At 38.1% G+C, this 13,726-nt stretch overlaps 1 protein-coding gene across 4 annotated transcripts in view; it reads left to right on the top strand.

Moving 5' to 3' along the window:
* The window catches only part of LOC132263978 (potassium voltage-gated channel subfamily H member 8), a 30,940-nt gene that overhangs the window by 5,103 nt on the left and 12,111 nt on the right, over positions 1-13,726 (top strand). For 2 of the 4 annotated variants that reach the window (XM_059764012.1, XM_059764010.1), the window contains exons 3-7: positions 4,785-4,895; positions 5,014-5,133; positions 6,758-6,895; positions 11,857-12,047; positions 12,538-12,766. In XM_059764012.1, the coding sequence (XP_059619995.1) occupies positions 4,785-4,895; positions 5,014-5,133; positions 6,758-6,895; positions 11,857-12,047; positions 12,538-12,766 (789 nt within the window). Of the gene's footprint in view, positions 1-4,784; positions 4,896-5,013; positions 5,134-6,757; positions 6,896-10,283; positions 10,347-11,856; positions 12,048-12,537; positions 12,767-13,726 lie in introns of those variants that run through there. The other 2 variants (XM_059764011.1, XM_059764013.1) reach the window with 2 other exon arrangements.

The following is a 13,726-nucleotide window of genomic DNA, read 5'->3' as shown; positions in this document are numbered from 1 at the left end:
GTGAAATCTCACGATCAAGAACAACAGCCTTTTGCACTTTTTCCATGAGAAAATTTATGGATTAATTTAAAGCAAGTCACTTTCGCTTGGTGGATCTGAGATTTTCACTTTGTGTATCGCTTTTATGTGAAGCACTTTTGTTGGTGACCAGTAAAAAGAACTTCATTGCCAAATAATTGGGAGCTGTTAAGGAGGGAAATTTGTTAATTTTCTCAAAAGTATTACGTATGCTAATTTTGGCGGGAAAACCTCCAAAGAAGCGGGGAAATTGAGCTATTTAGAGCTACTCCCCAAGACATCGCCGAAGAGTCGGTCGCTTCCATCCGTAATTACTCAAATATTTACATAAAATGAAGTCAGTATAATAATTTACTCAACACTTCAGAAGCAGTTCACCGAGCGAGTGAGTTTTTATAGAACACGAAAAATTGGATTTATACTGAAATTATGCTATATTTATTGTGGGGGGAAATTACTGAATGAAAATTCTGCGTGGATTTATTTTCAGACCATTCGCACTAATCATGAAGCAATATTTTTGCGATAAATGTTTGTTTGCTCAGGTGCAACAATTTTTCCATTTAGCTCCTCGTGCAGCGCGATAAATACGCCAGATTTGCCTTCGGGGACGATCAAATAAATAACTTTTAATGACTCTGTGCAGAATTTTCAGGGGTCGGAGAGATGTTATTGAACGAAGGCATAGGAATTAGCGAAATTGCCCCGGAATATACGCGCGGGGGTTGTTTTCTTGTTCGCGAAAATGGGCGGAATTTGGATAAGAATCTTGTGAGTGTGTTCCTGAAACACGCTGTGAATCAAAATGATCATGTGAATGCCTTCCTCTCTCACACCCATAAACCATACCACGAAAGACCCCATTTAAGTCGCTTTATCTCCACATCGCGTTATCCCATTGTTGAATATCTCATGGTAAGCAGCAAACGAAATTGCCATGATAATTGCTCGGCAAAGAAAAGGTATTCAGGGTTGGTGGCGTTTTCGATATGGGACGCTGTAATTCTGGGCGCTTCCGATACTTAAAAGCAGGTGGAATTACTTGATTGAAGAGAGCTGGCAATGCTTGAGTCTGTGATATAGTATTTGTTCAACTAACAAATAAACACAACTATCTCACGAACAATTTACACTCAATAACACTCAATAAATATTGGGATTCGACATTAGAGAGAACATGCCAAATGAACAATCCAAACATTTGTCTTTCAACCATTAATCCGGGTGAATTAATGAAGAGATTTTTGCTCTCACCTCTCAAAAGAGTTACCTTTAAGCAAGCCTTTAAGTTTTTCCGTCCTCTGGAATTGTTAAAGATGCCCTGATCCCGAGGTGAAGGTTCCACCGCACTTACCCGCCAACGCACCATAAATATTCCACTTTTAATTAATTGTGAGTTTCTGTGAAATTGTAGCAGAAGTGAGGGAAAGAAATTGGAGAAGGGTGAAACGACCAAGTAAAAAAAAACATTCGCATGAGTGAGAGAATTAAGGAGACACACAGAATCCACGACAAAAAGGTGAAAGAACGTCGCACAGTGACTTTAATTTCCGCTAATCATTAGGAAAGTTTTTCTCTTCATCTCAAATTTTCACGGTATGGAAAAAGAGATTCTTAACACGAGAGAGAAGCAAGACAGCAAAATCTTGGCAAAGTGTCGCGACATTCCTGACTGATGGAGGGGCTTTTTTAATTGAATTCCTCCCGCGAACCTCTCATGGTTGACAAGCGCGCGCCAGTGAGAAAATATGAGGGAAATGTTTTATTCAATTTCTCCCAACCTGTGTGTCATTGAATGCTCAAAAAGTTTGGAATTCGTGAGTCAACATTCAACCTCTTCTTCGCACTAAATTTAATCATGAACCCATCGATTCACAATTTTGGGGGGTGGAGAATGCCAGGCAAAAGGGAATCGTATTAATTTTCATGCGCGATAAACACATATTTATATGGCGTTCTTGGAACATAATTAGTCGCAATTTCCATGCACGAGTTAATTGATATTGCAATGCCATGAACAACGAAGTATCAATAATGTGTCATCTATCGCATTTGGGCTGATAATGCACTTGTGAGCTTTCACAAAGTATCTCTCACCTGAATTAATATGCAACACGTCGCCCTGGAGGTGTTTTGCATTATTAATTTGTGCTGTGCAATTAGTTGAGCTTCAATAAAAGGGAGAATAGAATACAAGTTTGTAATATATGTGATGTTTATCATTGGCTAATAAATGCGGAAGCTAAACCTACATTTGGGGCTAAATTAAGGTTGGAGTTTATCGATATAATTCAAGCATTACATATTTAGAATTTTCATTCTAAAATCGAGAACTTGAAATAGGCTCCTCATTATGTGTAGCCTTGTTTAATTTCCACCCACTGAAACCACTAATCTTCGCTATATTGCTTGTGAACTAATTAAATTAATTTTCCTATTTATTTGTTGAGATGAAATTACATCGGAAAACACCCTAGAATTTCATTCATCACGCTGCGTCGCTCTGGCGATGGTGGAGGAATAAGTTGAGCTTTCATCAGGTAGCTTTAGAAATCCTTGCCACAAGCACGTGACGATGAAACCATGAAAATGGCAAATAATACATGACTGCATGAGATTATGAGTCAATGCTCTCAATTTTCATCATCCCCATTACATAACGTTGAAAATGAAGAAAAGTTTTTTGGTTTTAATATGTTCACGTTTTATTTGAGTTTGAAAAAAGTTTATATCAACCCGGGAATATATTGAGTTTCTCCTCCTGGATCTGCACGTTTATCGCAATTGATGGGTCGGAGGAGAGATAGACGAGAGTATAGGTACAAGATATAAATTGCAAAAAAGAGAGTTACGCTTTTCACAAGATGGATGGAATATTTATTTATCTCTCGCAAGCAATAAATTTTTCTTCGGAGAACAACTGTGTTGAAAATGTTAAGACGCGCTGAGCTGGAGGGGGTTTCTCATCTTTCCTCATGTGCTTATAAAAGTGGAGGCTCAACACTGATTAGTGATGTCTTGAGTGTTTTCCATGTGTAGGCATCCTCAATAATGACTAAATGAGTATTATATCATGCCCGAGTCCCTGTGGCAATTAATCATCATCAACTAACAACGTTGTGAATGGAATTGTGTGTGCTTCAACTAAATTGCTATATAAAAACACCTTAAGAAGAGAGATAACTGGATTCAATCCATGTTATAGTTGCGCTTATGAAGATTACTTTCATTGCAAAAGTGTTTCCTCCACAAAGTTTCCTCCAGTGACACAATGAAGGCGGAATGAAATATCAAATGAAGAGTCTTTATAGAGTGTCTCTAGAGGTATTTTCCATTAAAATATCCTTAAGTTACCCACGTCTCCGTCGCGTCGACAGCCAATGAAATGTGGCAAGGAGTGACGAAGAAGGTTGACACACGGCGATATGAGGTGACGACGAGGATGCCACAGGATTTTCTTCGGTCATAAAGTTTTGAAGAGCCAAAAGGTGTTTTTGCCATGATATATTTTATCGCAGGGAAAGCAATAGTGTAGAATAATTACCCAGTCGACATGGCAAAGTTCAAATAAACACTGTGATGGAGATTGTTTTATAAAACTTCTCATTACCCACAACTTGCAGGATATTCCGTATATAAATGTCCATGTGGTCAAAGGCAAACATTAATAGAATTATTCAACATTTCCTCTAGCGTGGAAACTCAGTTTACAATAGCATTTACCCAGGCGAGAAAAAGCCATCAAAATGCAGCATCAGCACAGTCGGGATATCTGTGGGCGGAAATACTGGGAATTTAGTGGGTGGAAAAAGACATTATTGCAGTATCTCTGCATGCCATAAAAGACCCTTTAACACCTCCTTAGTCCTTATCGCTATCCTGCCATTTTTCCTGCTCAATGACACAGTCCACTTGCTTCCTTTTTCTCACTTTATCGAAGAGGAAATTAATCAATTTCTATTGCCAAGAGCACTGATATGTGGAAATGAGGTGGAATTTTAATTTCATCCATAAATTATGCTCTTGCTTCCCTTCCACCGTTTCACGAATATGCAGCCTTACTAACAGTGTTTTCTTATGAAAATTAACACCATTCACGCAGGAAGTTTATTAGCGCTTGCACACGAATGGATTTTACCTCAGGGATTTTCCCAAGACGAGACTGAAATACCAGGAAATCATTGAAGGATGTTCATATTAAAATTTATAGCGCGTATTTCACAGCAATTTACGACAAATATTCAGTTTTACTGTAACTTCAAATCAAATAGGTACAGATGCTCTGATATTTTCTATCTAAACGAAACGAAATTTAAAGCTACAGAATTGTAGATTTTGTGAGTCAAATTTTGAGTGCTTTCCTAGTGATATTATTTTGTTTTCGAGTATCGTATGAATTATTCGTATTATGTATGTATATTCATGAGGTAAAAGTTGTCTTCAAAGATAAATGAGAAGTTTGTCCAATTTGGAGAAAACTGCCATCAATAATATTTCCGAGTTTGATTTGAATAGAATTCTCTCGCGAATTTCTGCTGATATTGCAGAAATAGAGATTAAGTGTACGAATGTTTCTCTGTATTGTTAGTGGTTTTCATTGAGCACATAAAGATCTCTCGAGATATCTTTCATCCCCGTACAAGTTTTCATATGTTTGGTCTTTTCCTTGTTATACACACAAAAACACAAGGCAAACACAAAACTATGATAACAAAGAGAAACCATCAATGCATACCTCAAAATTCCTCTTTCAATTTCTCTTGCAGATTCGAATTTTGTCCTGGGAAATGCTCAGGTGGCTGGCTATCCAATTGTCTACTGTTCAGATGGTTTTGTGGAGCTGTCCGGATTCTCTCGTGCACAAATTATGCAAAAAGGTTATTCATACGTATTATTTCACAATTATCCCGCAATTTCTCCGACATTGCCAGTGATATTCTTGGCCAGAGATAAAAAGCGTTGGAATTCTGTGAAATAAAAAGCTGCCTCTTTCAGGATGTGCCTGTCGCTTCCTATACGGCTCGGAGACAAAGGATGAGCACAAGGCTCAAGTGGAGAAGAGTCTGGATGGAAAAATCGAGCTCAAGCTCGAGGTTATATTCTACAAGAAGAATGGTGAGTCCATTTGTACAGAATGATGTGAGGCTTTCAATTTCGTCCTCAAAGCATTCTTTAAATTTTTTATAATCACAAAAGGCAACATGTGAATGCTGGAATGCGTCTATTCTCCAAATTACTCGCCTCTTTTGTGGCAACCTTGTGTAAAAGTCATTCTCTGACGTCTCTTGTGGCACATTTTGGGGTGACAGAAAAAATATATTGCGTCCATGGGGAGAGGGTGGGACCTTTTTTGGGGTCGAAGGCGAACTTTCACTGAAATGTCTGCATATTTCATTCGATAAATTTATCGCCCATTTTCCACCTCAATTGACACTCTCTTCCGCCTCATCTGACACAGTTAGTGTCTCTCGGCGCGACTCTCGGGAAAGTTTGTGGATTTTCACTTGTTCCGATAAGAGGAAATCTTTTCCGTAATTGAGATCTGTTATCTATCATCACGCTCGCAGAAACGCATATTCTCTCGCCGGAGTGATAAAGCGTCGCGCGTTTTGCACACAACTTTCTGGCGGAAATTCTCCTCTCGGTTTAAGTTTTCATACCCGCGGCGAAAGTTCTCGTATAGCAACTGCTATTGCTGCGGAATGAATTGCGGTTGATGATATCCTCCTAGTAAATTATTCCTATAAATTATAATACACTTGTGAGTGAAGAAATGAACATTATTCGAATGGTTGATCATTGTTCCTCACCCATTAATTAAACCGCTTACTCATTCGCATATTGGACGGTCTGACACAGGCAGAATTGACAATTTGGCAAGCGCCAGTGTCATTTAATATTTTCCCTCTGTCTTTGATTAATTGGTGAAATTTATCGGTATTACTTTTGAGGGCGAATTTTGCGGTTTCCTGGCAGATAATACAATACAGCGACATTAATCGATAAGTCTTCTGATCCTTAACTTTCGGAAATTGAATTAAGTGCAAAATGGCCAATGTGATTTATTTCAATTTCCACTGTGGTCTCCCTTTTTATATAGAAAATCTCTGTGAAAAAGTGTGCATGACAAAATATTCCGTAAATGTGGGATGAAAATATTCAATTTGGTATGCTAATTGAGATTAATGTCGAATAAATAAATTTAGCAAATTATTCAAATTACTCACTGACTGGCTGTGGTCAAAAAATTAAATTATTCACTTTTTGGAGAAACATATTGCCCTAGGGTGACTTTAAATGACTTTACGTTCAATTAATATGAAAATCATTGAGGAATGCTTTGCGGATTATATGTATTTTGAAATTGTTCTCATCTTGGGCAATTTGCAATTATGATGATTATTTTTAATGAAAACAGAATACGAGGGAAAATTCACATTGTTTGCATAAACTCTTTTAGTCATTCTATCTCCTTGTTTTGTTTCGTATTCGATTTGAAATTGTTTTTATTATTTTTCAACTTCCAATTTCTATCCTCGTAAGGAAAATCATTCCGCCTAAAAACTCCACATTCTTTAAATAAAGAATTCCTAAAATCAAGATTTGTGTATCTCAATTCAATTCTTGGTTACAATTTCTCGTGTTCTTGTTTTTTGGTTCAGGCTGGGGAGAAAAATTGCCATGGAAATATTTCTTAAAGTTGTTTTGATGATGCCTGTTTTTCGTCTTGTCTCTGCAGGAACTCCTTTTTGGTGTCTTCTCGATATTGTTCCAATTAAGAATGAGAAACGTGAAGTGGTTCTATTCTTGGCGTCGCACAAGGATATCACAAACACCAAAATGGCAGAAATGTCCTTGTCTGATGAATGTGATAGCGGTGAGTAAATAAAATTTCACGCAATAAAATTTACATCATCCCTCCTCTTAATCGTCTAATAAAAAAAATGGTGAAAGAGAAGAGCTTTCTATCAACTTTTTTGGTACATATAAGGGCTCTCAACCCCCAAAGAACTCTCCTCTCTTTTATCATTCCATTTCTGTGGCGCACACATTTAATACACCAATATTATTTATTACATAAAAAGAGATTTTTAGACACGTTCACAGAGCTTTCTATGTACATCAGTGTAACACATTTTTACACATTATGTATTACACATTTTATTTCACTCGATGGAAATATATATGGAGGCTGCTTTTCCCATACCCACAGAATTTCCCACTTCGTGAGCAACATCAGAAAAAGCATATTCCTGAATGGGCTTGTGTCTGGAATTGCATATTTGAAATTTCCTGCCAACTTTCGATATAATGTGAATGAAAGAAGTGGCGAGAAATATGTGTTTGAGTGTTCATACATATTTTTGGCTCGATTTTAGCCGCTACATAAACCGAAAGTTTTGATTTTGCCATCAATCGAGCACTTGACTCACCTTATTTGTCACAATTTCCTCAAAATTGCCGATAAAAGTGTTGTGAAGAAAGGCAATAAATCACCTTTGGCACGAAAGTAATTGAAAAATATTATAATATTTGTTTTTATCATTCTGTTTGCCTTTAATTTGATAACGTCACTAAATGGCAATAATACACTTGATCAAAATCACAAATTGTGATGGTGATTTTCAAAGTGAAAATATCTGTATGATAAATTTTGGGAGTTTCTCACCCTCTAAAACACACATTCATCGGTGTGAGCTTTCAGGCAGATCGAAAGCTCCACAGCAGAGATACATATGCGGAGGAAAATGAATCACTTCGTGTGTTCCCAGCAATGAGTGAGCGAATTGAGTCAACAAGCGTGAATCACTTCTCTTTTTCGGTGCTCCTCTCTTTTTTTTGTCGCCACTCGAGGGCCTCCTTCGTGAGGCAAAGGGAAATGAGGAAAATTTTACGATGAAGTGTGGGTCGCCCCCCAGCATCTCATTCTCTCGTGTGTTGAGGGTTCCTTTTCCGTGGAGAGTGTATCGGCACGCATGTGGGTGGGAAATATGTGATTGTATGTCATGACAATGTTGCTGACTCTATCGCATTTTGTGGGGTGTTCGTCTGTGTTTTATACATCACATTTTCATCATTTTAAGAACATGATTATATTGTCAATTGTCATGGTGAGAGGGAGGAATTTTTCTGAAAGGCTTTCCCCACATTCGCACTCATCATCGCGCGAAAGGGAGAACGCTTGTGTATTTTTATTTCATGCTCAGGGGCGCGTGATTTTGGCGCAATTATTTCATTCTCCAGAAGGGAATATTGTGAAATTCTCAGAACCCCTTTCCTTCGGCCTTTTCTGTGCCGCCAGTCCAATTAAAAGCCACCAGCGATTCTTCTTTTCACGCCTGAATTGGCGAAGGATTGAAGGGTTTTTCATGGAGAGCCACACCAGCTGCTGCACAGATATTCAGGCACAATATTGCCTGATGCTTTAATTTAATTATTATTATTCGCTCTCTGACGCCTCATTGAATTGAAAATATAACAATTGGGTGATCATTTCTTGCCCTCGCCATGCGAAAGAGGAGATAGAGTCACAGAAAATGAGGGAAGGAACGTGACTGTTGGAATTGAAGAGGAGGAAAACGATGACACAGTGCCTTTATCGTTTAAAGGGTGACTTTTTCACGGGAGCGAATGGGAAAGGTTTGCTTTATTCTCTACCTATTCCTTAGCGGAGGAAATTTATTGAGAAATAAACATTCAATTTGCGGTTAGTTGACCAATATTTATTGGACTTTGCCATGGGCTCAAACTACAAGACTTTCGGCAATGTTGAAAGGAATGTCTGAGAAATGGCAATTTAAAGACATTCATGGCTATATTCTTATCTTTCGACCACACACTCTTTCCTTTCAATCAACCCTCCAAATATAAAATTATCCCTTGACCCTTTCTCACCACTTCTTCGCAACCCATTGGAATTCCTTCGTGGATAGAACATGATTCAGACAGAGCGTAATTGCAAAGGAACAAAATCAATTTCTCTATAAATAAGTAGAATTCCAAAAACTTAATTTTATATATGTATTCGACTTAGAGATGTTTTCTAAAGTACAATTCTGGCACTTTAATACACAAGAAACGAGAAAAAATCTCAAATCGTGAATGAGGAGAGTAAAATAAATAATTTATGCTGACCCTCTTGCTGTCCTCTGAGATTCATGAAACTTTTCCCATTCACATCCAATTGACTGTGTTGAAGTAATTAAGAACAGTTCTTATTATCTCATCTCATTTCATGGAACTTGAAGATATTTTCTCCGAATTATCAAGTCAAGAGACTATTTATTGAATTATAACAAATTAAATTACATTTGAAAATCATTTTCCCAGCGCCGGAACTGGCAATTGTTTTCAGAAAGCTTCAAATCCACCGAGATTATTTCCTTCTGAGAAAAAAAACAACTTTCTTATCCACAAATTATAATGTTTGTACGCTCTTCTCAATCTCCAAGGAACTGAAGTTTAAAAAATAACTCCTCCCATTGCGATGCTACATTTTGAAGGCTTGGGGAAAATTGCCTGCTCATGGAAAGTGACTTTTCAATTTAAACGACTCACCAACACCTGTTGTACCTCTCTTTTTTCTTCAAGTGGATTATCTGACTGGCATTGTTCCAACTAGTTGATGCCAGATTTTATGAAGGCGCAGAAGTTTTCTGTCTTTCGAATGCTGTGTTGAAAAATCAGCGAAATTTATCTCGAAAAAAAAAAACACTTTTATGGACACATTGATAAGGGAAATTCTTATGCAATTAGTGTCGACGTCTTTCAGCTTAAGTGTCACAAATCCTCTAGACTAGCTGAAAAAAGTGATATCAGGAGAGTGAAGAAGTTCAGAGTTGCGTAGAAAACATTAAATAAATTTTATTGCAGAGATTGCACAAGTGTTCCAAAGGAAAGTTTTTCAGTGGCAACAAGGAAAAGTTGGACTTTGTGCTTAAATATTTGATCATGTTAGAAGTAATTTCTCAGCATGAAACTCAAACTAACACAATGAAGACTACGGAGAGACAAGTGGCTCTTAATTGCTACTCTGGCGCACAAAATCTTTTAGAGTTTTCATCTCTTGGATATATTCTCAATGACTCTATCTCATGGGATTGTCTTGTGAACCTTTTTGCATCACTTCCTCTTTTCCATGTCCACAAATGGTGGGAAAAGATTCACATGTACAGCTTGTGAGGCGGAGAGAGACATTTCTTCAACTTTAGCATTTTTCCCAGTGCCTATACGGAAAGTTTAATGAAATTTTTCCGTTTTTATCTCTTTCACTTTAATATTACAAAAATATAACTTCATATATAATTGAGCTGGATATTTGTAATGTTGTAAGTATTTCTGAAGAAAAACCTCGACAATAAAACAGTAGTAATGCAAAGAAAACCTTCTAGGGGTGTTTTTAAATTTATCTCTTCTTCTCTTCGCAATATATATAGAGCTAGAAGTCTCGCCAAGAGCGAGTCTGTGAAAATATGCTGTAAACTACATCGCGCGCTTTTGCATGTGTCGCTTTTTTCTGCTTTAGCTTTCTTGCACAATTTTTCATCTAAATAGCTTGTCTCTCACCATTGTTATTCACCAGCTTACCAGCTGAAATAATCCCCTCTTTGTCTATCTCTCGCTCTGCCTCATTTGTATGGCAAGCTTTTCCCGCATCCTGCAGAGGTCTCGTCCCAAAAAAAGGGTTGCAAATGGACACCCTCGGACACGTAAATACAACTCGTGGGGAGGAGGAGAGGGCCTGGGAGAAAGTTTAGATTTAGACCCCCGAGGATTGATGAACAGACGACAGGGGGGAAATTTGTGGAAATAAAAATAAAGTGGGTGAAGGGGAAAAGTGTCTGTTAAAAGCCAAACTGCACCATTGACAAATGGTCGGGTGTTTTTGGGAGTCAAATCATCCACACCAAATTGTCCAATTGAACGGACATTTGTCTGCAAAGGCTCAGACAGACTGGAAAAACATGGCTCAAATCTCTGGGTTGAAGGAGAATCACATTGGAACATGTGTCAGCGATAAAATGTTACCAAATGAGACATTTGCATGTAATTTAAAAGTCGAATCACGTACTTTTTCCACTTTCTCACGGTTTTATTCTATTTTTGGGGCGATGTTTTTCTCACCTCAGCTTTGGGGATATAATTGAAAATTGAATATTTCACTTAACTCACCTCCGCTTCGTTGAGACGTGATTTCCGAACTGGAACAACTTCTGGTTTTTAAGTTTGTTTTCAGCGGAAAATCCTTTAATCCATCAGGGAAAGTTAATTATCATTTTTTAATTGCTTGCAGCTTTCAAACATACATAAAAACAAGCTTTTTGAAAGTTTACTCATAACCAAAACTCATTTGGCTTTCAGTTAAAATGAATGATGGGCAATGTTAAGCTACTGATTTTATCTTTACTATTTCTCTACTCTGACTCTTTCGCCTATTTTAGTGAGAAATATACTTTGTATCAAATCATCAGAGAGATTTTCTTCTAACACCGTCAGAATTGCTTTTTTCTAGGATTTCTGTCCTTTCACGCAATAAAATCTTCATAAGATTTCCGTGCCGAGAAGAAAGTCTCTCGTGAAGCTGAGATTTCAAGTGTGTTTCTCAATTAATATTCATTGAGTTGCGACTCTTCACGAGGAGAGATTGAATTGAATTTATTTCGGTCACGTGATGCAATTTTCTGTCTGGGTCCACAAGACAGGAAATTGCAGAGAAGAAGAGCTTGAAAGTGTCATGAGCTTTTCCTCTGCAGTCAACTGTGGTTGATTAAGTGGACAATTTAAGTGTGATCTTTGATGGGTGTTGGTCATGAAATTGGACAATTTTATCCTTTGCAGCTGCCTTATTGGGTGCACGTTTTAGATCATCAGCTGACTCCTCCTTACTTCCAGACGATGGTGGTTTGGCGGGTGACTTTGATGTCCCAAGTGGGGTCAACATGGGCCGCAGGCGATCACGGGCAGTGCTCTATCAACTGTCTGGCCACTACAAGCCAGAGAAAGTCAAGACAAAACTGAAATTGAACAATGTGAGTGTCAATATTTGAATTCACCCCTTCTTTTGATGGTCATTTCTCCAGCTAGAGACTTGAGGGAAAGTTTCCACAACAACCCCAACCCGATGATGCGGAGAGTGTGGGAAAATGGCATGAGTCGTGATAATTTTCAATTTAATCGACAAACACTGTCCTGGTGAAACGGGGGTTGTGAGCAAAGTTTCCTGATTAACACCCCGCAAACATTCTTCTCATGCAATTGCTGGGAAAATAGCAATTCAGAGAGGCATCAATTTGGAGTATTCCAGATGACGATGGATTTTCCCTTGGATTTTCCACTGAATGCCAAAGGAAATTTATTTACAGAGTTGAGCAACAAAAGTATTTCAAGTGTAACTTGTCTGCAGTCGCGATCAGCCCATGTCTCCTCCTATTCTATGTTTCTGCACAACTCTGGGGAATGCTCTAGAATTTATCCAATTTATAACATCACTTACATCCCGACTCTTGATTATCCCCGCAGAATCTGTTGCACTCCACGGATGCTCCCCTGCCGGAATACAAGACTCAAGCCGTGAAGAAGTCCCGCTTCATCTTGTCTCACTATGGCATGTTCAAGGGATGCTGGGACTGGCTGATTCTCGTGGCAACGTTCTATGTTGCCGTCGCGGTGCCGTACAATGCAGCCTTTGTCAAGACGGATCGCATGACAATGGCCTCAGACGTTATAGTGGAAGCTCTTTTTATTGTAGGTGAGTTGCTTAATATGTTCCCCCATAACACTTATGTATGCACACCATTCCTCAGAAAGTGTGGAGCGAGTTGGGTAATTTAATACATATTCCGGAGCTTTAACCACTTAAAGCTTCACAGACAGTAACACATGCACATGCATGCACATAGCGTTACCCCATAATAGAGACAATGAAAATCGCAGGGCAAATTAAATGAAGGTGGAGCTTTAAAGAGTGAACTTTAGACAAAAGCTTTGCTTAAAGCTATTAAAAAAGTTTGACGCTCTTGAAAAATTTATGGAGAGTTTTTGTAATCTTCCAGCGACTCTTTTACAATGCCATAAAGTTGTGAGTTATACATTGTGGATTTGCTGGGAATTCCTGTGAAAGAGTTTTTCAGTGGAAAAACATCCTTACAAATTCATTAATGCAGCTCAGCGTGCTTTTTGTCTTGCGTACGCGTTAAAATTCAAAAAGTCCTCCCAAAATCCCATAATGTTGAAGAAGCTTTGTGAATTGCTTGAAGCCATTAAAGATGGATTTTTTGTGGATTTACATCCACTCTATTGAGCTTACATTCTCATTCACATTCTTCAAGGAGGGACAATGCGATGCGGGGCAAAAAATTGAGGAAATTTAATGTCTCGTGTCGCACTTATTCTCACTCCACTCACGATGGGAGAATGAACGACGAATAAGGCATTTTTGTCCTTATTACTTGTTTACAATTGCCTCACACTTTTATATAGCACCGAATGACTCTTGAGCACTGAATTTTTGATGACGGAAGTCATTTATCTGTATCAAGAGGCAAAGTAATTTCTTTACAGTGAATGCGCAAAAAAACACAACCTCCAGTGGAGATTGCGAAGATGGAAACCAAAGTATCTGAATAAAGTAGTACATACTGAGAGAGTGTGAGGATTTTTCTTGCGGAAGTCACGTCTTCGAGTAAATAGAACATTAGATTATGAATTA

The sequence above is a fragment of the Phlebotomus argentipes genome, unplaced genomic scaffold, assembly GCF_947086385.1.
Source record: "Phlebotomus argentipes unplaced genomic scaffold, Phlebotomus argentipes genome assembly contig_32, whole genome shotgun sequence".
Lineage (NCBI taxonomy): Eukaryota > Metazoa > Arthropoda > Insecta > Diptera > Psychodidae > Phlebotomus > Phlebotomus argentipes.
This window is presented reverse-complemented; position numbering and strand designations above follow the sequence as displayed.